The following is a 24303-nucleotide window of genomic DNA, read 5'->3' on the forward strand; positions in this document are numbered from 1 at the left end:
TTTTATTTATCGTGTTCAAAATATACGTAATTTAAGCAGGAATTCATTTATTTTATTTTCAACATTTTAAATATGTCTAATGCAGATCGTTTTGTTCATAGCTTGATTATTATATTGCATGTTGTTCTCCAGAAAGTCAATTAAATAGTCGTTTAAATATTTGATTACACAAAATAGTCGTTCGAAATAAAATACAACATTCCGGGTCTGAGAGTGTTCTCATATTTAGAAAATACACATTTTTTCGTTTTAATGCAATTACAAACAACTAACAACAGAACTGGATTTACAAAAATATTTTATTATTTATTACAAAAATATCACAGTTAAATTGTGTTAAATAGAACAATAACAGTACTTTTCACACATCATATTTCATCACACAATACATTCATAATCGTCTGGTCATACTGGATAATTCTATATATTAAGCACATTTTAAAATGTTCGAACGCATTATTTAAGAGAAAAAAATATTAACTTTGGAATAATATGACATGTCTGGTACATAGATGATTGTTGCAACAAATATGCTTTAAACACTATGAAATACTTGTCAATGTATATAATTTGACGTACAGTGCTGAGAATCCAATACAATACGTTCAGCCAAAACTAGATTGTTGTAAAATGCAAATATCATCTTGAAAAAAAGGTTTTCGATTGTCGTGTTCATATTATGGCATTACTTACTTCACTATTGAAAAGATATTTAAGCATTACATACTGCTGACCTCTTTGAAACATGTGGGCAACATTTTGCGATGTTTAATGTTATTGATTGATATGTCGCCCTCATCGATATTCAATCTTCGCAGAACGTTGAGCAAAGTAAGTGTCACGAACTATTACGCAACCCCATATTGAATAGTGGGGAGTTACAGCTACCGTAACATAATCGTCCAATATTGAATAGTGGGGAGTTACAGCTACCGTTACATAATAGTGGGGAGTTACAGCTACCGTTACATAATCGTCCAAACATAACAAACGCATCAAACACGTTTTGTTTAGTATTATACGTTGGTAAGATAACATAATACTATATCATTTGTATTTGGGAACATTCACAGTGCCTCTATATTAAAATCCTTTAAATGTTTGCATTTTTATGTTGATACGCTAGTTGACTGTAATTTAAGGCAATGCCTGATTTTATATAACATAATTACAAGTTATTACCTTATATGGTGACTAAAAGAAATGTAAAGTTTGATGCTACCAGATTGAACATATGCTGCGACTTAAAGCATTTAATTTATAAGAAAAATATTTCACACAAATCAATTCCCTTCAACTGTAAAATCAATTTTAGATTTGATTGAACAACCTAAATCAGATATAATGCTTATTTATCTAAAAATCGAAACTGACCTTTGCTTTGTATCTTATATGTGAAATTCCTTCGCATATAAGTATTATTTTGCATTAGCCATTGCTATTCTTTTTATAGTTGTACATATACAATATTTAAGTCTTAACTTATTGACATTTGCTGCACAATGTATAGTTAAAATTTCAGTGTCTGAATCGATATGCTGCAGCTATACATGCAAGTCTTACTGCTATCCAATATGACCAGAATGTTAACGACACAAAACAGTCACACGGCAAGTAAACACTGACATTATATAATACACACAACGTGGCGGCACAGATATGTTTGAACACAAACAAATGTTTTTCAAGATAAACCTCAATTTCGTTTTCATGTGATATATAGTATTAACGAAGCAAGCAAAAGAAGACAGCTGCGAAAAATAATTTACAAACAAGAAATAATTAACATAGTAATATATCATGTAATTTTATAGACACTTAAATTATGTAGGTATCATACATTTCTAAATATATAATAAATTAAAGTATAGTGATAAGTTATCTTGATTACACTACAAAAAAGACGTGAAATCAAAATTAAGCATGTGTGTGTCCATACGGAACTCTTGATACAATTTCGATTGTAAATTTTAAAATGTAGAAAAAAAACTCCCAAATAAAGTTAAAGTACTGTAACCAATAAAAGCAAGCCTGATAATTTACGCATGAAATTGTACAACACATATCAAGGTCATATAACAACATTCAGATTTGGTATACAGTTTATGTACCCTGTTTTCCGTAATACCAAGTGGAGGAAAAATCATTCGATAATTTAATCGACTAATTGATTAAATAATCAATTATTCGTTTGATGCAAACACGCATTATTTTTTTAACATAGGAGTCTGTTTACAAAACTGATTCACAAATTAAACTGAAAAAAAATCATATGACGAAAAATTTTCATAAAAAGACACGTTACAAATGACTAAACACGTTCGTATCTTTAAATATTTAGTAATCAAATTATAATATAATGTCAATACATCAATTGTTTATTTCTACTGATTAAATACATCGTACAAAACGCGTCACAATGTATATAAAAACAAATGATATTTTTTAGCATTTTGGCAAACTGACTGTCGACAACGAATCGACGAAAATGATATCGCGTTTTGATCATATAAATGGTGATTATGATTATGGATATCAGATAATATCACTTACGATAGATTTTTCATAATAAAATAGAACGTTTTAACGGGAATTATCGGTTGTCATAACCTAATCCATAACGTTACTAATTTCAAGTAATTTATAAACAATTATCTCTATAACGGACTGGTAAGGTTGATTTTTTAATGTTTACTATACTGTTTTGCGCTTAAATTATAAAAAATTAACATTTCAAATTTGTTTTCAAAATTAAAAGAAAACAGTAAAATAAATTGTCTTGCCATCAAGCCCTGAAAATAATTTCAAATATTTTGAGCAGAAACGATTAAAACATATTTCTTAACAATAAAGAACACAAAAATAACACACATATTTAAAATTTGAACACATGTGCAAAACGAGATTTCCCAAGTTTACCGACGGCCAAATTTTGAAATGATATAATTGTGATTGAAATAATTTGATATAGGTTCAAGAGATTTATTTCAGTCTAATATTTATAATTTAGGCCATACACGCAAAACAATCATCTTCATGACAAAATGAATATTTACAGTGGGTTTAGCGTGGACCATCTTGTAGAGTGACCTTCTGTTGCTAACAGCATACGTACCGAAATGACAAGGAGCCATCATTTACAAACCGCGTTACCGAATACAGCCTAAACATGTTTAATAAAAAAAAAATCTCAAATCATCAAATCAGGCAAGACCATCTGGCTGACTACAGCAATTTAGACTTTGTCTCATATCCCTTACAGGTTAATTAAAATAATGATAATACAAGATATTAACCACAAAACGTCGTTCTTGATATTCAAGAACGACAAAACCGTTCAAAGATATCATCATGTACACTACTATAGTCTACAAATGTCATAAAAATTCACATATATTTGTATCGTATAAATAATTAACGAAATTTATAATAATATAATACATATAACCTTCATAATATTATGCTTGTAGTAAACGTTAATCTCTAATCATTATTCGGAGCATTTTGGACCACACTGCGGTCGGATTTGCACGTGATTCTCAACCAAGGGCTCACTGACTAGAACACTCGCTTAACATTAAGTCTTGACCTTCACACGGGAATTCGACCTTGACATTTGAACTTTACACACATATTTGACCTTTAAATTATTCAATGTCATTGACATTTTTTTACGATGAATGTTGTCAAATTCAATTTTGTTGAATTGTCTTGTATGTTCTGCATGTACTATTCAGACGCCTGCTTGTCAACATGATGTATTGACATTTCAAGGCCAACCGCCGACATTTTGGCATTTAATATGTCATAAACATGCAAAATTTGCAAGCCGTAAAGTTTGTAACTTTATTTAATTCTAGTCTATCCTTTGTAAAATTTGGTAAATACATTTCAACATTCCTTTGGGTTCAAATACCGTGCTCTAGACATTACATTAAAACATGCGAAATCACCGTTCATATAGCATTTGAAGCAAGAGACCGAACTCTGAATGGACATCGTTGTAGAATCAAGTGATCACATGACGTCGCGTTATTGTGTCCGTCACATAGAACGTAACGTCAGCGACGTAATGTCTGTGTAAATCTCCAAAACTTAAGTAACGGTTAACTGATTATGCGGACATATAAACAACGGTGGAATGAATACACGGTCTAAGAATGGTCTTCATCTAACTCGAAACATCACAAGGAGCAATATGGAGGTAAATATCGTTGCTAAGTGACCCGCGTTTAAGCCCACTGCACGTGATATAGTGTCGCTGTGTTTCTCCACATCCGGTTTCTCGTAACTCGTGTTCTGGTCCGCCTGGATCTCGCTTCCCCCACATGCGTCTGAAAATTAACAAGCAATTGAGCGAGTTAATGATTTATTGTAAGTCTTTTAAATAACAACATTGAATGCACAGGAGGTTAAAAACAAGGGAGCTTCAGTTAGCCTCTTAACGACAGAGACGACAAAACACGCAAATACACACACCATTTCGATTATTACATCATTTGTCAAATACTTCAGTCATTTAAATCGCTGAAATTATTTTTTCTTTTTACTTATTGTTACCTTTTTATTTCTCACCTTAATAATTGCTGTTATACAAATATGTATTAAAATACACATGAGTCGTGCTGGACCTACGCGCTTATTTCAACAAACTTTAAGAGACCAAATAACGCGTATGCTAACACTATCCATTTATTACTAAATAAATAAAAGCTTTCTTCTGTTCGGGTAAATTAACGGCGTTTTTAAAGGTTGCTATCAAGAAAACACATGGATTGACTTGCCACAATTTATTATTAAACGCTACAATGTGGATAAGTGACAATTCTGTAACATAGCGTACACAAATATAATCTAATACCCAGTACACGTCCTTTGCCAGACCAACAAATACAAGTCGAATCTATTTTCATAGTAGATTTTCAATCGAATTCTGTAAATCAATGTGTTTTCGTTGGTATACGCTTTTGAAAAAAAAGCGTAGGAATACGTGGTACTTACCAGGAGGCGAGTACAGCACGTAATTGATGTATTGATTGCTCACTGTCCATCTGTCTGATTGACAGCTGTCATCGGACTGCAGTTCCACCACGCCAATCTCTGTGTCGATGAACGTCTGCAAAGAAAAAGTACAGCGCCTGAAAGATGGATCCGCGGGAAAATAGTTCGTCCCATTAAAAGACTATGTTATTGCTTTTAAAATGTACCAGCAAATTACATAATTCTTCATTTATGCAATAGATACATTCACGCTTAGAGAAGATACACGAGTAAATAAGAAAAATGTAGCAAACAAATTAAGCAAATATTACATGGGTCCATTACTGGTAACACATCCGAATAATTGTATGTACTTAAAAACGTCAAAAAGAAATAAAAGCTGATGTAATTAACAACCAAAATAATTTTGGCATACATCCTTGTAAACGTATCACACAAACATGTGACGACACAATCTCCACAACAAGGTAAATCGAACACAAACATGTGGCGACACAATCTCCACAACAAGGTAAATCGAACAAAAACGTTCTTTATGCGCTATTCTCAACAAATTCGTTTTTATTGCGACGACGCCTACATTAATCCATTTATGCCTAGTGGACTCTCCCATCCTTCTAATTTGGATCAATTTATTTTCAAAATTAGAGATGTCTAGTATATTTTTTTCTATAATTAAAATATTTCTTACAGAAATTCCTTTAAGCAAACAGCGCAGACCCTGATGAGACGCCGCATCATGCGGCGTCTCATCTGGGTCTACGCTGTTTGCCAAGGCCTTTTTCTAGACGCTAGGCATACATGAGTTAAAGTTGGGTATTTAGAGAACTTGCGACTCACCAAGCACTTGGCTCGCTGCTCCCCATTCTGGATAATGATAAAGGTTTTAGAACCGGAAGTCCAGCTGTACAAGCAGTCAAGTATCTCCACTAAAATAGATATATTACAAACAGTAACAAGATAAGTATTGATGCAAAGCATCAAAGGGCGTCGGGAATTTCAGTGTAAAAGGTACTTAATGAAGTTACATGGAACGATTTTTTTTTCTACTGTAAATATTAATATATTGGCCGATTATTTTAAACAAAATAGAAAAAGATACTGGTATAACCATTATCTATAATTGTTTGTTATAACCACCAAATAACTATTATTTATGATGTTGTGTTATAACCCCCAAATAACCATTATCTATGATTTTGTGTTGTAACCCCCACATATTTCATAGTTCATTTTATTTACATTGGTTTCCTTTTTTTACTGCCATCCGTGTGCAGTTTTCATTAATGGAACAGAACTGATTAAAAAATCTGCTTCATCTTGTAAGCGTAATTTCATATTCTTCTCAACTTCAAGGGGAGATGATTCTGAACTTATTCTTACGTTGCTCATTTACGATAGGGGTTGAGTACTCATTGATATGAAAACACTGTACAAGTTTGAAAAAAATGAATGAAAACTGTAAATTGCATAAAGAAGCTGCATTTCACAATACTTTGAAATTCAGTAAAAGATCATAATAGATTTATTGCTCCGATATTCATTATTTTCAATATGGTTCGAGTAATACTGATATAAAAACACTTCACAAGTTTGGAAAGATTCAGACGAAAGTTGTGAAATCTTTGAAACAAGTGGAAATTGTTTATTTTGTCAAATTTAATAGAAAAGATTCTGGACTTATTGTCTCGATGTTTCTCGTTTTAAATGCGGTAATGCTCATTGATATGAAGACACTGTAAGTTTGGAAAAAATCTGATGAAAAATGTTGACATAATCACCTAACCAAGCAGTTTTTCACTTTTATTTTTAAATTCAAAGAGACATAATTCTGGACTTATGGTCCGATATTGCTCATATAGATTTTGAGTTGGGTCCTTATTGATAAAAAACCTGTGCAATTTTCGGAACAATCGGATGAAAATTTTGGACTTCGAACAACGATTTCAAAATTTCTTAACTTCTAAGGAAGAAAACTATGGACGTGATGGTCGGATAATGCTATAGGGCCCATACCACCTGGATATTAATACGTGTCGCGCTTCGCGCTCTATATGTGATTCTTAAAAAAAAACTCCGAGGAGTGCTTGACTCTAGGGAAACGGGTTGCTGGGACAAAGCTCCTCCTTGATAAGCGGCTGCTTCCTTTATCGCAACTCATTGTTACAATCAATAATACGTGTCGCGCTTCCCGCTCTATATGTGGTAGGGATAGTACTTAGGGCCTATGATAGACAACCATAAAAATACATGGATACTAGATGTGTTGTTTGCATTTATTTGTTAATATAAAAACACGTGTATTTTTTATAAGATATTTCAGTGATGCAAGAAATTTTAATTAACGTTTTCACCACGCGGCATCTATTAATTTTAATAAAAATGTCCAATTGTAGTTAAATGGATTTTAAAATGTCTACATAAAATAAAGCTTTATTATATTTATTAACCTGACTGAAAAAATTGTCAGCCGCCGAACTGTTCCGTTCGTGCCGGAACCCGGGATTAAACCGGAGACCTTTAGATCATTATTGCGTTAACAACTTCAGGCTAACGCTCTCCCAACTGAGCTATTCCGGCCGACATCAATAATGTACTGTTACTTGGTGAAGTTATGTATATCGATCGTTATTATATGTCTATTAATAAACTATTACATTGTACGTTTTCGTACCACTACGCTTTCCAATAAACTTGCTTGCGCGATAGGTCGTCAAATATCGTACTACATTGATTCTCCACTAAATAAGCAATTTAGAAAAACCACAAAATAAATATATTTTGATTATGTTTTGTTTTTATACAAAACCAGAAAGTTTCGCGTATTTCCAGTCCCTGTGATCTTTCCCCTGTGATCAGTTGTGGATCAGTTATTGATTTAAACAATTAGCTTTGCATTATTGGCAATAAATGTTGTAATAAATGTAATAGGCACAAATGCAGTACTTATTTACACTAATTTACACAAAAAATCACCACTATGCAAGATATTCTTAAAACAAAAATATATAAATGATCCGTAAAATAACTTCTCCTCCCATAAGCGAAAAAAAAATGCATTACATACTTGTCGCCGCTCTCCAGAGCGACGCCAATAACAATGAAAGTGGTGCGATGGATGATAAGAAAAAAATAATCAATGTAATCGAGATGTAATCAAATATTGACCATTGATACTCATTATTCAGCTTTAAAATATTTTTTCTCAGCAGTTCTTACCATCAAATAGATGAGAAAATGTCACCCCCCAAAAAAAATCTCTAATCGAGTTGTACAACATTTTTCAAATAAACCAGCTGAACTACTAAACTAATAGATATTCCTGTATGTGTTCGATGTGTATATGTGTACTGTAACATGTAATTAAAATGTTAATAAATAAATTATGAGATACAATTTTTTCTTAATACAAATATATTTTTGTGTCGCCGATATGAAACCCGTATTCAAAAAATAAAATTTGAAACGAAATACAAGTAGCTCTATAATGGCAATCATTTTAGTTGAATCCGATTTATAAAATAAAGAGTTACAATTTATAACCGAAACACACAAACACGTGTACATATGTCGCGATGAAATCCATCCCCTACCCTTCTCTGTGTGAGTGGACGCTACCGCCCTGCGTTGGTTGGGACAGCGCGTATCTATGGTGATCTTGTTGGGCGTGGCACAGCCGATGTTCACTGTACCCGTGCACTCGGACGCCTTGTCTTGGTACGTGTATACGCCCTTCCGGGTGATGCTACATTGGCCGGCGTCATTGACGTCCGCTGGGATGCACATTTAAAATGTTAAACATTCAACACGGAATTTTCTTATACCACTATTTATTTGCGTTTATAGATTTGCATTACCGGTAGCTGTTATGAAATTAATGACCTTAAATATCACTATATACTTTTTAAGCAAGAAATCAATTACAACTTTTATAGAAAAAAACTTGCGAAATAAAGGGAACGAATGTTGTTCAGCTTATGCAACCGCTACTTACTTAGAGTCCGTTATAACAGAAGGATGAACATAATACTCAAGTTTAATTGTTGACATAATTCATAAGCGTTGTTTTGTAGTGTGATCAACCAGGTGTCTATTAGAAACGTAATCAGAAATATAATCCTAACATAATTATATATAAACGTGTACTTAAAATGTTGCTGACATAAAACAGTGAAAACGTGAAAAAAATGTTGAACGTACGAATCAGCAGATCCTTCTTGGCATTCTCAAAGTTCGCATCTGTACAACTGGCCACCGTGCCGTTTAACCTGTCACCTATAGTGAAACACAAATAAAATCACGTGCATGTTTTGTAATTATGCATATACTAAAATGAGGTAAATTATCCTCAAGCAAGATTAAGATTTAATAATATTTTAATGCGCTTTTTATCTTAAACTTCGCTCGATACATTGCGTTGTACAGTGTTTGAATATAAAATAGATATTTTTAATTACCTCGTAAATTCATGTGCAACATAATTTATTATCATTTCCTTGTTTCACGTCCACGATTCAATCTAATGCATGCATTGCAGTATTTATGTTAAAAGGCGCACATACAGTAATTAAAACACTTAAAGTTTGGCAAGAAACTATTAACCCATTTATTCTTCGCGTCTAGAAAAAAGACCTTGGCAAACAGCCTAGACCCAGATGAGACGCCGCATGATGCGGCATCTCATCAGGGTCTGTGCTGTTTGCTTAAAGGAATTTCTGTAAGAAATATTCTAAATATTATATACTAGACATTTCTAATTTTGGAAATAAATTGATCCAATTTAGAAGGATGGGAGAGTCCACTAGGCATAACCGGGTTAATAACACCGTACGTACCTAAGTACATTTCAAGAATATTAGTGTCCCTCTTGATCAACCGTACACACTGATACCCGGATTTGCTGAAATAAAAACGGGAATCTCAGACTATGCGTTATACAACGATGACGCAAAATAATACGATAAGTTACAGTAATTACATATCATGTATAGTGCATTCATACAAACATTCTCTAATGTGTGCCTTTTATAACTTTCTGAGATGTTGTATGTGCCATCTGCGAATTCAGTAATATGATATACAACTAATGTCGTCGATCACAATTGTTTTGGCTTCAAATATGCAAACAGGAGGTCTTGAAAAAATGGTAACATGATGTCTGTTAGATAATAAGCACGTGGGGTTGAGTGCATGGTGAATATAATATTTAAACGACAGTTCAAATGATGCGTGCTGTTAGCAACAAGAAGGTATACATTTACAATACATAGCATGTAATCACTTAAATTACAACCCTTTCTTTTCAAGTCGTTGTTATTATGGTTTCTAGTCTTTTGTGCGTGTTTTTTTTGTTAACATGGCAACGTCCTAGCCACGGAATGCTAATTAGTGCAAAATTTCTTCGTTAAATATTTTGACACACAACACATAGATTTTTTATGGTGCTTTTGTTGTTTGAAACAAAAGTTATGCACTATCTTTCAAACTATGTATAGTAATTTATCCTAAAGTATCTCGCTTAAGTTGAAAAATTACATCAGACATCGCAAGGGTTGTACAGAACAACGTCGGAACTTACTTGCTCATTTGTAATTTTATACTTAGAAAAAAATAGCGGTCATCTTGGATTAAATGGGAACTCCTTCATTTTAAGTTTGGGGTCTGGATGACACATTTTCCGCATAACCTTTTTATATAATCGTACCGAATTGCGCACTTCTAGAATTGATATTGCATTTCTATTAAATATACCTCAAAACGAACAGCTCTACCGTTGATATTAACATTGGGCCGTGCTCTGTGACAAGAGGGTTTAATTAATGAGCGTAAAGTGCCGTCCCAAATAAGCCTATGCAGTCCGCACAAGCTAATCAGGGACGACACATTCCGCTTGTATGATATTTTTCGTTTTAAGTAAATTTCTTCTTAGCAAAAATTCAGTTTTAGCGGAAATTGTCTTCCCTGATTAGCCTGTGTGGACTGCACATGCTAATCTGGGACGACACTTAACGCACATGCATTAAACCCCCTTTTCACAGAGCGCGGCTCATTTGTAAAACAATAACTAAAAACAATCATCTGTGTGTGAATGCGCACGAGGGTGTTCAGGTTTTGTCACGTGTTGTTCCCATAAAAGAGTTCACATTTTTGCTTCCCTCCCTTGGGTCACTAAAGTAAAAGCTTGGTATTTAAAGACATGGATATATATAACATTATGATATAAATAGGATAGACACTATTTATAAAATATATATTTATATCTAGCATCACAAATGAGTATAGAATACTTAAATGCCATCCAAACAATGCTTATACGCGCAATAAATTGGCCGTAGCTGCCCAGTAAGTTTTTTAAATAAGGCATGCCTTTGGGGGACCTATAGTGCACTGACATTTTTTTCACAAAATATTATCTGAACAAATAGTACATGTTCAATTAATATCAAACGTAAATCACCATTCGTCGTCAGTGACGTATGTGATGTAATCCGTCTGCAGGACGTTGGCCGTTTTCGTTTGCGCAGTGTAAGTATTCTGGACGCACTTGATAACGAGTTTCGTAGTCGACGTATCTAACGCGCTCGCGACCTCCGCGTATTTGATGACGTCACCGGTTTTGCGGCTCTTAAGGCGCAGCACCTGTAGCCCGGCCTCAACTTCGAGGAACCAAGCCCCGCTCAAGTCTCGCCACTTGTTGCGACTTACGAGAATATCTGTAAATCGACATGTTCCGCGTGGCTGATTGAGATCTGAAATGAGTGACGAAAAAGGTTAAAATCGTCATGTGCGAACATTTTCAGTCAAATTTAAATTAAATTTATTTGTTATACAAGTTTACCAAGCATAGACCCTAAACTCATTAAAAATTCAAAAAGAAAAGTGTTGAAATATATATGGAACGTGAAAGCATGCCATACCACGAAAACCTTGCTTTTAAATCCAAATAATCAGAAGGGATTAAGCATAGTAGATTGTAAGCCAACATATGACGTTTACTTAATAAATAAATAAGGAACCGAACGGATTTGAAATGTATTGAAATGAAATAAGCAGAAACATATTTTGAGAGAAGGTAATGAGTGCACAGAATCCCAGCCACCCACCTTTAGTGAACTTCAGGGAGATCGACCCGAGGGTGGGGCTCTGCAGCCCCTGACACGTAGCGTCCGCCGACATGGACATGTCGCCATGGGTACCATAGAAACTGTGCATCTATAAGATAGGACGACATTTGTAAGTATTAAAAATATATGCCTCGTTCTGGGAGAACTGGGCTTAATGCATTTGCGCAAAGTGTCGTTCCAGATAAGCTGGTGAAGTCCAAACAGGCTAATCAGGTACCACATTTTCCACCTAAAGAAGATTTTCGTTTAGTAGAGGCTTCCATTAAACAAAAAAATCAATTATAGCAGATTGTATTTAGCCCCGTTTTCTCACAGCGCGGCTTATATAGGGATCGGCAATATTGCTGGCGAATAAATGGTGAATTCCCATTTAAACATTAATATGTCGCTATGCATACAGTACCAAAAAAAATACAGTCATACATACGGATGATTGATACTACTGACGTGATCATTCAATATTGTCTTTTTAGATAATTGAATAGGTTTTTCACGTATTTCTTATTTCATGCTAACGTCGATTTTACTGGCGGTGGCGCAGCGTAAGCTTCAAACTATTTCATGTTTTGGGTCGTGTTGTAAGTTATGCCCTGGACTGTGCAGGCAATCGGTCACCTAGATCACGGAGCGTATATTTATTTCTATATCTAGAATATTTCTTACAGAAATTCCTGTAAGCAAACAGCGCAGACCATGGTGAGACGCCGCATCATGCGGCGTCTCATCTGGGTCTACGCTGTTTTCCAATGCATTTTTGCTAGACGCTAGGCATAAATGGGTTAATAAGAATTTCTCCTCTAATAATGTTTTGACGTTTCATTTTTCCTATATATGCAATCAGACGATTTGTGATAATAGTTATCATCTTTAAAATTAATTTAATCAAGAGCAACGCATAACGGGTGTCACGCTCGGCTGCGGGTGCAGTTTTTAATAAATGAAAGCCTGTCATAATTATTTTTTTAGAGGTCACAGTGACCTTGATCTTTGACCTAGTGACCCAAAAATGGGTGTCGCATGTAGAACTCATCTGGGTGCAGCTACATGTGGAAGTTTCAAAGTTGTAGGTTTAAGCACTTTGATTTAAGAGCCAATGTTCAAAACCTTAACAAAATGTAAAGGTTTTAGCACGACGCGGACGGCGGACGTCGGACCGCGGACGACGAGCTGGCTATGACAATACCTCGGGTTTTCTCCGAAAACCGCCGAGCTAACAAGAGATGTGTTTGTCAGAAACACAATGCCCCCTACTGTGCTGCTTTGAAGCAATATATTTGACCTTTCACCTTGAAGGATGACCTTGACATTGACCTTTCACCACTTAAATAATGCAAAAGTTATGGGCAATGTTAAAGATTTTTGACGGACGGACAGACTGGCAGACTGACGGACAGTTCAACTGCTATATGCCACTCTACCGAGGGCATACAAAATAATTAACGTTTAAATGCGGTTAACATATGCGCTTTCTATTGATGAATGGAAGGGCAATAAATTTAAATCAAGTTAAGATGCAACACGATAACATCAGAAGATATCCAAGTATCTGAAAATAATCACCGACTGGTAACTCTTAAGTTCAAAATTCCCATCAATTATCCCTGATTATGTGAACATATACTTGCGAGGAAACCAGACGAGAAGCGATGCAAACCTCGGTCTGATACTTGAAGTAGAAAACTCTTAATTTAAGAACCTAGCAGCACTTTTACGTCTGCTTTCAAAAATAGAAATGGCGGTTTAATGTCTCGAGTGACATGCGCAGTTAAAATATGAACATCAGAAACACTTGCAACCTATTATGCAACATACCGGCGGTAAATCTTCCTAAACCAGATGCTTGTAAATATTGTTTCGCAGACGAGATATAAATCTGACATAAGTAGACCTGTCATAAACTACGCAAATCTGTAAATGGCACAGCGTGCGAGCGTTGAAAGATTGGAATCATGTGGACTCCCATTGCTAAGATACATTATTTACAACGTGTGCGTTTGTTCTGGATTAAAGGATACACGCCACTAGAAAGGTCTTATCAAAGTCACTGAAAAGTAAATTTTTCAAATTATATCAACCTGTCAACATCACAAGACTGTTACAAAAGCCAGACAGTAGTGAAAACAATCAATCTTACATGTGTAAAATGTTTTTAAAAAAAGGGAAAAGGCAATACAAACAAAACTAAACATAGTTTAATATAAAGACTCCAATTCCGATAGGAATAACCAAAGCAAAAATCTAGATTCGACACATTTTCAAAGATAGTATCCGTTGTAATTTAAAAATATGCATCCGGTCAATACCCTTTCAATTAAACGCCAGTCACGTGCTACAAATCTGTAACTAACCAGCCATTGGTCTTTTTGATGAGCTGTTAGTCAAACATAGAGTCCACTTTATTAAATTCATACAAATATAACTGAAAACGTCGTTTATTGGCCTTTAAATAACAAAAATGTAAAAGTAGTTATTTCATTTTGCTGGAAGAAACACTTCTTTCATCGTATTCCGTCTTTGATGTTTAACGGTTTACTTATATTTTCAATTAAATTGCATTGCGTTTTATTATATCTTCTTTATACCAAATTAAGTAATTTGAAATGTAACATTTAAATACCGCTGAGAAAAGAGTTTATTTCAACGTTTCAAGTCGCTATACAATAATAAAATCGTTTTGCTTATGCTAATATTTTTCACACGTTAAACAATATTTTAAATGCATTAACATGGAGTCCTAATTATAAACGGAGCACGATTTACGACAATTTTATTTTATGACATCGCAAACATCTGGTTTTCATTGAGAAAATATGTAACACATAACAATTTACGGTTTGTGGTATGAAATAAAACTACATTAGATAACATAAATGCGTTAAGGTAAAAAAGATAAGATCATCGTTTCAAAAAGCCCAACAGAATAAAAATGTTATGAAATCCTTTTGAACACTAGTGCTACTGTAATTATTACGATCTTCACTCAACAATACGCTGAATTTATTCTCACATTTTTTCAACACGTGGAAAAAAATTCTAGATCCGAGCAATACGAAAATGACCATAAACCAGTCAGTATTAATTATCCGACAACTAAACGAGCGTTTGCTGAATAGACATGCAAAAACTCGCAAATGTCTGTCTTGGACCGTGAATGCAAATGATGAAATATTTATCATTTAAATCCCTTGTCCATTGTTATTTTTTCGAAAAAAAACTGCAATACGTGTTACAAATTTGAAGACAAAAACGAAGAACTTTATGATACCTTATACACAATTCGTAGCAATACTTCTTCCTACATTCTTTCATTCGTTTTGATATTTAAGGCAAAATACATCTCGGCATACCGGGTATTTGTATTTAAAAGCATTTAAGTTATTAAGAAAGTTCGTCCACTATGACCGCTCGGCTGCTGAATCACGCCGCCAGAGACTGCCAGGCTGATGGGACAATGACTGACGTTGACGCAAAGTTTGACATGTTAACATGGACAGGCATATCATGGGCGCTATATAAACTGGCAATCAAAGCTGCGAATACGACAAACGCACAGACAAACATATAAAACAAAACAAGTAAAGCTAAACTGAATGTTAGCCCAGCCCACATGATACCGAGTCTAGAATGTATCAAAACGAGGCTATAGCTTACATAAGGCTAGCACACAGGAAAGTGAGATGTCTACTTACGAAGCATCTGTACATGTAATCTTCCACACGGGTCATCCAGGGCTCGGAGAAGCTTCCGTACAGGTACTTCTCACCGTTCTCCCAAGTGGCCATACATTGGAAGTCAACCTCTGAAGACAAGACGCTGGGGTTTATTGCACGTGCGTAAAGTGTCGTCCCAGATTAGCCTGTGCAATCCGCACAGGCTAATCAGTGACAACACTTTCCGCCTTAACTGGATTTCCGCTCTGATCGGAGTAACTGTACACGAAAGATACACTAAAGCGGAAATTGTCTTTCCTGTGACGACACTTTACGCACATGCATTAAACCCCCTTTTACAAAAGCGCGACTGATATATACATATATATATATATATATATATATATATATATATATATATATATATATATATATATATATATATATACGTACGTATCACGGCTATTACTGCAAAAAGCCTGTTTATTTATTTTTTCAAAGCAATGAACTTCAATTAGCAAATTATTCGCTTACAAGGGATTAATTAAATTCTGAACAGATACAGTGAAGGGGAAGACACATTTTTTATATTCATCTTCTGGTCGACTTTATGAAAGTTTTCTCAGGAAAACAGTCTTTTGTTTCCATAACATCGTCAACAAAAGGCTATGTAAACCGCCTTTTGATTCAGTTGGGATTCTAAATAAATTTTGTTTTTGTTGTAGTTTCTATATTAATTGGTAAGGGAGTCAATAACTGTAGAAGGATATCTCTAAGATATCGTAAACGATTCTGCACACGTTTCAAATTCATTATGTTCAAATAAAGAATAAGACGCAGAAACCAAGCAAACAATATGAATTTTACTCAAAGTCATTTGGGGAAAAAAAATTACGATCAACGTAGTTAAATTGAGAGCCTAGGGATATTTATACAATATTACAAACAGAAAGTAGCAGGCAATTTAGACTTTCAAAAGTGCAAACTCTCGTCATGATTTGCATATAAGGCACGTATTCCATCAAATTAAATTGTCGGTCGATCAAACATCATTTAAGCCGTCATTCTTGGGTTTATTATGGTTATCGTACATCGGAATTATTAACAACTTGAGAACACATGTGTCAGGACACAATATCTTTCTTTAAAAAATGCCGAGTGGACTCTCCCATCCTTCTAAATTGGATAAAATTTCCAAAATGAGGGATGTCTAGTATATTTATTTCTATTGTTAGAATATTTCTTACAGAAATTCCTTTAAGCAAACAGCGCAGACCCTGATGAGACGACGCATCATGCGGCTTCTCATCTGGGTCTTCGCTGTTTGCCAAGGCCTTTTTTTCTAGACGCTAGGCATAAATGGTTTAAAATGCTCATCAAGCTACCTTTGTCGTATGTTCCAGGAATGCCGTTGCAGCGCTTGTACGCGAATTTAAATTTCGACTCGTCCGCGCATGCGCGCACCTCAGAAATCGGAGACTCGCACGGCAAGTTGCTCATTGTGCCGTTAATGTAGGAGAACGTGTAGGAACCCTGGAAGGGGCAAGGCTGAGGGCTACTGGTGGCTGGAAATAGAAACACGGGTTTGTAAAGAGACAAATTATGCAAACTTATATAAATATAGGTATAAAAGGAAATAGTTGGATCTCTTGGTGTTTTCGTAAAGGAGATAAAAATTGTTAATAAACCAACACGAGGAGTTCATGAAAATATTGTAGTACTAAGCATAATTAATGGTCTGCAAAATAGTATTGATATGTGCAAAAACAATACATTTGATTGTTCAAGCAATTCAACATTCCATTATTGCTCAGTGCTTATAAGTTGGAGGCGAACAAACACGTGAACGGCGCAGTGCGTTTGGTTGTGTTTGACTCTTGCATACTCTATGTAGATATATTTATGCAAAAGTTTGTGACTTTAACGAATGTGCGACCCAAATCTTATACGATATGACTTTTATTATATGTAACTCGTCAAAAATATTTTTAGGAACACAATTAATGCACCTTAATCAAGTAACACATCAACTATTGAAAACACAAAAATATATCCTTACGACGAAATTTTAAATATTTCACTCCACTCATTTAAAATTTCATTATAAATATCATGTTACAAAGTGTGAGGATTACAGCATCATACATGTATAGAATGTGATATAATTTTACACGTCGTTTTTTAATGAAATATTCATTTCCCAAGCATGAAGTGAACAATGGACGGCCCTGCAATAAAACGCCGCGCAGCAGGATGACAAACATGTTTGGCGTTCAAACCAAAAGCGATATGATTGCAAAACATAATGAGATTTGGTCAATCCGATTTAAATCTTATTTGAATTCTCAACGATGTTGTTGGTAACTGACAGATATATCAGTCTTATTTGTATTCCGTCCTTCTTGTGGTGTGCCAAAAAGTGCAGTGAACAAGTGGAAATATAGGACTAGATAAAATCGTATCTTTAATATTACAATAGAAAAACTGTCGCCTTATAAAATAAATACTAAATCAATATCATTTGTTTAACATCTTCACGTTGTATAAACATTACTTTTTATCAATATGTGTGTGATTTTTCAATAAATCATCAATTCTGTATATTTTACATACAAGACCTTAAAGTTAACATATGAAGACACACCTACAATCTGCAGTGCTGCCAGTTTTCGAAGACAATTCAAGTCAGCTTTATGCTTCTTCTTAAAATTCAAATCCATGTGATCATTTATCCTTTCAACAAGGCTTGAGCATTAAATACAATATAAACAAGCAAAATTGCTAGGGACACACCCCTGAAACATGCCACAAGACGGCTTTTTCATCCTAATTCTGCTTTCGGATTACCGCACGAATATCCCGGAATTACAGCCCATAAGCTCTTGGCATTATGCACGAGCGCGTAATAATGGCTCCAATTACACGTGCAATATTGAATACAAAATCTAAATCCCATTTGTTCTTGTCTAATATTGGTCTCTAGATTCCGTATCGGATGACGATGCATGAACTGGGAGCCTTTACATACAATTGAAATTGCCCCTGAATTATAAATGTTTCAAAGTGAATACAGCATTATGTAAAGTTAATATTTTGGAAATTCTAACTCTTTTATAACGGTTTTACGAGGACGCTGACGTAAACGCTATTTTATGGCATGCATTATATAGCAGAAAAGGACTTAACGAGTTTTATAAATGGGTTTGTAATGATTTGAAAATTGATGGGTTTTCTTTGGAGGAAAATAAAACCCTTAGAGTTATTACAAATTTATGGGTCCGGAATGGACGGTGGTTGAGTTTAATCGAATGCCAAAATGTAACCATGGCATGTTGGCGGTACATGTTATCATGCAGTATCTTTATGGTCCGTCTGTGTATTCTTAATGTGCATCTCATGAAACCTTATCAGTAGAATATATCTTTATATAATTTACTTGCAAAAAAGACTTCAAAGTATGAAATCTGACATAATGTCTTAAACTTACATATATTTGATTAACACAAACATGTGGATGGATTGAACAAAAGAACAAAATCACAAAAACGAATTTAAACAATACGTATGGAAATTATAATAACAGCGTTTTTTTATCTTAATGAAGTATTTCTACAATGAAGCAAATGGCAAATATTAGGTCAATACATGGCCAACAATAGCCACTGTTTTCTTTTCGTAAAAGGCATTTCTATTTAGAAGCAAATATATGACGCGGTCGGACAAACGTCTTTGTTGCTGTGTGCTATTTAAACAAATATCCATATCGCAACTTCTTATCTTATTTTGTTCAGTTGTACAGATTGTGTTTTATACCAACCGCGTCATGCGAAAAATGGGTTTAATGCCATCTGCGACCAGCAAAGCTCTGGGCAGGCATGCGCAGGCGCACAGTCTGGTCAGGTGCGGCTCTGTCCGTTAATGAGCCCACGACACCTTGCATCAATATAGCGCATGGCGAAGCACCTGACGAGACTGCGCAATTATTCGCCGCATATGGCATTGGAACCATTTTCGCATGACAAGCCTCATTGATGAGAATCATTTTGAGGCGTTCAGAAAGTTCAAGAAACCTTAACAACTCCTAAAAGCCCTCCCTACCTCTCCTGGAGCATATTTCAATGAGTGTTCTCGAATGACAAGGGATATCATCTTGACGTATAAAAGGTATTTCTCCCAGGCAGCGGCCCTCATTAACTTCCATTATAAGAGCGTATTCAAACAAATATTTAATTACGGCGCCCATTTCTCCAATGACTCGATGCGATTATAGGAAATATGACACGAGAAAAAATGTTCGCCGCTTCCGTTGACCATAAATACGGACTCTAATCATAGAGCACGCGATGTGGCCACATGACGCTATGAAATTCATATAAGCCTGGACATGTGTTTCCATATACGACAACGTGTGGTCATTTATCTACGAGGCCCGTGTAATGGGTCTTAATGCCAGTGTATGTATTAATTGTACTCGTCTTTGATATGAAGGTCGTGTATTACCTTTTATATAAATTTAACCAAAACGTTCATACTAAGAACTATTATTGACCTGAAAGAAACAAAACCAGGGAGTCAATTGAACCTAGACTTTAGACTCTAATTGTTGACAATATGTTTTTATAATTGTGGTCAAGTATGAAAACGAATTGTAAGTTTTAACCAAATTTAAATATTATATATTTTTATTGGAACATAATGTGTGTTCACATAGCAACTATGTGCTTGAGTGATGTTGTTTCGTTTTATAAATATAAAAACATACTCGTACTTTATTAGAATTCGATATAATTACAACCTTATAAGTTTTTTATCAACCGATATTATACCATGAACTAGGCGCAATATCTTCACTGAGAGCCAGCCGAGTACAGCTCCAGGTGCTTTGATGGATATTCAAGAGTGCTTTAAAAGGTGTCTTTCTTAATAAAGATCGTTCAACTGAACAATTTTAGAAACAAACATCTCCCGAGTGTCATTAACATTGACCGCACCCACAAAGAATGCTAAAGACGGCAGAGAACTGTATACGTTTACGACTGCATGACTCATAAATACGAGAATAGAAAAGTTTACTAAATACTTTTACTTTTAACTGTTCAATTACTTGGGAAAAACAACGCAAGGAAATCTTGAAACAACTTGCAGCACGTATCACATGTGCATTATGTCACAAGTACACAACTCGTGTCAGGATAGAGCTCATGCATCAAAACTCAATGTTGAGAGAAAAATTGTTTTTAAATTCGTTCCGACAGTTAAGACATTTGCATGTTTCATATCAATAGTACAATCTTTAGGAGCCGCCTGTTTTTATATTCCTCGAGGTTTTAAGTCTACTTGACTCTTTTGATCCTCGTGAAACGAGTACAGCTTTGGTGATAAAGCAATTACAAAGTAAATCTTATTAATCATGGACTGATCCAGTACGATTTTATGAGAAATAAATTCGATTTCGATAAAAGGGTTTATGTGTAATTGCGAATGTCAGGTTAATTCTTTCAACGAAATTGACGTTTTAAACAGCTTTCTGGTGTAACCTTTTGAAGTATTTCTGTATATCAAGACAAGCCACAGTATGTCGATTGTTGATCGAATCCCGGATTAACGCCAGTATAATGAAATATAAAATAATGTATTAGTAAACTGAAATTATCTTGTAGTTATTTCTATTTTGAGTTCACCTTATCCGTAATTTTGGAAAGTTCTTCTCTTGAATCATAGTAATAATAAATGCACTCCGTTCAAGAGGAATCCCATGCCAATGATTCCATAGAGGATATTTGTTGGATTCGGTTGATTATCGATTTTAATTCACGAGTGATCATGGAAAATAATATTTTCACGAGTGGCGCAGCCACAAGTGAAAAAATATATTTTATATGATCACGAGTGAATTAAAATCGATAATCCACCGAACCCAACACATTTTCTTTTTATTTAATGCTTTTTTTCACAGTTTATATACATTGTTAAAGAGTTTAACAAAAGAATTTCGTTGGGAAAATGACGTCATTTCGTCAAAAAAAATGACCACATTTAACATAAACAGTGAAAATTATCGATTATTTTCAATGATAATTTTCATTGTTTGAAACAGTGAAATTATCAGTTTTAATTCACTGATATTTCTCTATAAACCACCGGAAAGCATAAAATAAATATATATAATTGTTTAACTAGTGTCAACAGCAATCACGGATCAATATTTAAAGCGACATAGAATCCCTTATAATAACTAGATTTTAATACATTTTTATGTCAAATTCTCTACTACCGGTAAATTCACACATATTTATGTTCGTGTACATGTATACAACCGGCTACGATTCATAAGGTTCACCACTTGAATGCTTTGTTTGAGCTTTGAATGGAGACAATATTTTAGTGTTTCTATTGGTTTTCGAAACACTTTAAAAATAAATTACTTTTGCTCGCCACAAGTGGATGAAAATTTATATAAACAAGGAATTGTATCGTTGTCTCCGTTTGATATAATTTGAAGAGTGTGTTATTCAAATTAATTCTGGATTTTCAGGACAATATCATAATGAGCAAGTCCGTCTATATTGCGATGGTTTCTGTGTTTAATACTTTATTATTGTATAGCTTTAAATATACAAATAATAACCTATAATTCTGATTTTATAGAATTACAATGACCTTTATATAAACGGGTTGCTGCGTGTTCTCTTTCATATCTAAATGCATGAAGAAATGTGTGAAAAATTTATATGAGAACATTAAAATGCCTTGATATTCGATAATACATGTATTCATACTTTCTAGCAATGATGTATTTTGATAATCACGCAATCAAAAATATTTACTTATCACATCTCTACGAATTATGTCACTTAATATGCATTGATAAACGTATAATTACAGTATTTAAAGTAAAATATCCCGGTAGGGCTAAATAATCACCAAAACGATAAAAACATAAAGTAAAGTAACAAAAATAAGTTGCTCGCATTTTGCGTAATTGCTTTATTACATCATAACTTCACTTATGACGTACATTGTTTATTTTACATATAAATGCACGTATCTTCAACCAGCCTAAAAGGGGAATGTCCTAACATGTAAATATCGCGGCTTATGCACTAGGGTCAACAATGATGTAGAGAGAGAAACATGATAATACAGGAAAGAGCTTCCCAATTAGCAGAGTCAAACGCAGTTCATGACCATCACTTCAAATTATCGGACGACTTTTCAATAAGACACATTTTGAAAGTAACATTCACAGGAAATTCTCATCGCATTTCAGGATTTTCGTATATCTCATGTATGATTAGACGTTCCTGGCTTTATTTTGGTATTTCCAATATAAGGATTAGATTGTTTGGCTTTAGCAGTGATGGTATGAATATGTGAAAAATGTTAAATAAAACCAGCTTCTGTGGCAGATAATTTCAAATTGACTGTTTATATTTTGCTAGAAGCTGTTATCAAATCGTCTCACGTGTAATGGTAACGCGCGAACGAACCCGAGGAAAACGCGTGTAGCTTTATGAGTCAGAACGGATTTGTTTTATTGCTCGGTAATCTGCCCTTTTGTACCTTGTGGCACGAACGCTTAAGGCTTCCATGTGTCTTAATGAAAACTGTATTGATTCCTAAGTTATCATATGAAATTGATAGCGAGCCACGGCGTATGATTAACAAGAGACAAAACGCTATGGTACAAATTAAAACTAAGACTAAAAGAGAAAAGAGAATAGTTTTAAGATGTATCTGCATATGTTTCAGATAACGTTTAATATGAAGATTTACAATGTTAATGCAAAAGAACTGATACAGAAAATCATAGCAAATAAAGTTAAGATGTCTTCAAAAAGTTGAACATTATTAAATGTAACATTATAAAACAAGATTGTCATGGGCCTTTAGGCGCTCACTTTAGACTAAAACGAAGGAGACTATTCTGAGAAAGTGCGAGCTTATTCATGGGGACAACTGTTTGACCAAGTTTCTTGGATATTGACAAATAATTTTGGCTAACAAAGCAAGAGTATTTTCGATTTCAACCAAGAAGCCATTGGAAAAAATGTTCTTACTAAGTTTAATTTAGATCTAAAGTGTTGCTACGGTTTTACTATAGCCATATGAGGGCAATACCCTGCCCACAGATTCCCATGTTTTTCAACAAAAAGCGGAACCATTTTTAAAATCGTATAAGATATCATTGGGACACATGTTTCACCAAGTTTCATGAAGATTGATCACTACCTCTTGCCTCTATTGTGTTTTAAAAAAAGTAAATGTTGATGACGCATGACGCAAGACGGATGACGGACAAAAAGCGATCAAAAAAGCTCACCATGAGCACGCTATGCTTAGGTCATTTTAGGTGAGCTAGTGAGCTATTAACGAGATTGGCAGCAACGAGAATTTGTCAAACGCTTGTCCTTGTATTTGACCAGTTGACAATTGGACAATAACGTGGTTTGAAAAGACCTGCAAATGCAATTACCGAACGTCCACGCCATTTCTCTGGAGGCTTTAAAGAATAATTTGAAAACTTG

The 24303-nt window shown here is 34.5% G+C and overlaps 1 protein-coding gene across 1 annotated transcript in view; it reads right to left on the reverse strand.

The window, feature by feature from the left end:
* Positions 1-281: 281 nt before the first annotated feature.
* LOC127862387 (uncharacterized) overlaps positions 282-24303 on the reverse strand; it is an 88111-nt gene continuing 64089 nt past the window's right edge. The window contains exons 5-14 of the mRNA XM_052401471.1: positions 17161-17340; positions 15815-15924; positions 12105-12213; positions 11459-11750; positions 9837-9901; positions 9202-9276; positions 8595-8774; positions 5842-5930; positions 5002-5116; positions 282-4334 (exon numbers count right to left, since the gene is read on the reverse strand). Of these exons, the coding sequence (XP_052257431.1) occupies positions 4168-4334; positions 5002-5116; positions 5842-5930; positions 8595-8774; positions 9202-9276; positions 9837-9901; positions 11459-11750; positions 12105-12213; positions 15815-15924; positions 17161-17340 (1382 nt within the window). The 3' untranslated portion in view covers positions 282-4167. The remainder of the gene's footprint in view (positions 4335-5001; positions 5117-5841; positions 5931-8594; positions 8775-9201; positions 9277-9836; positions 9902-11458; positions 11751-12104; positions 12214-15814; positions 15925-17160; positions 17341-24303) is intronic.

The sequence above is a fragment of the Dreissena polymorpha genome, chromosome 16, assembly GCF_020536995.1.
Source record: "Dreissena polymorpha isolate Duluth1 chromosome 16, UMN_Dpol_1.0, whole genome shotgun sequence".
NCBI classification, from domain to species: Eukaryota; Metazoa; Mollusca; class Bivalvia; order Myida; family Dreissenidae; genus Dreissena; species Dreissena polymorpha.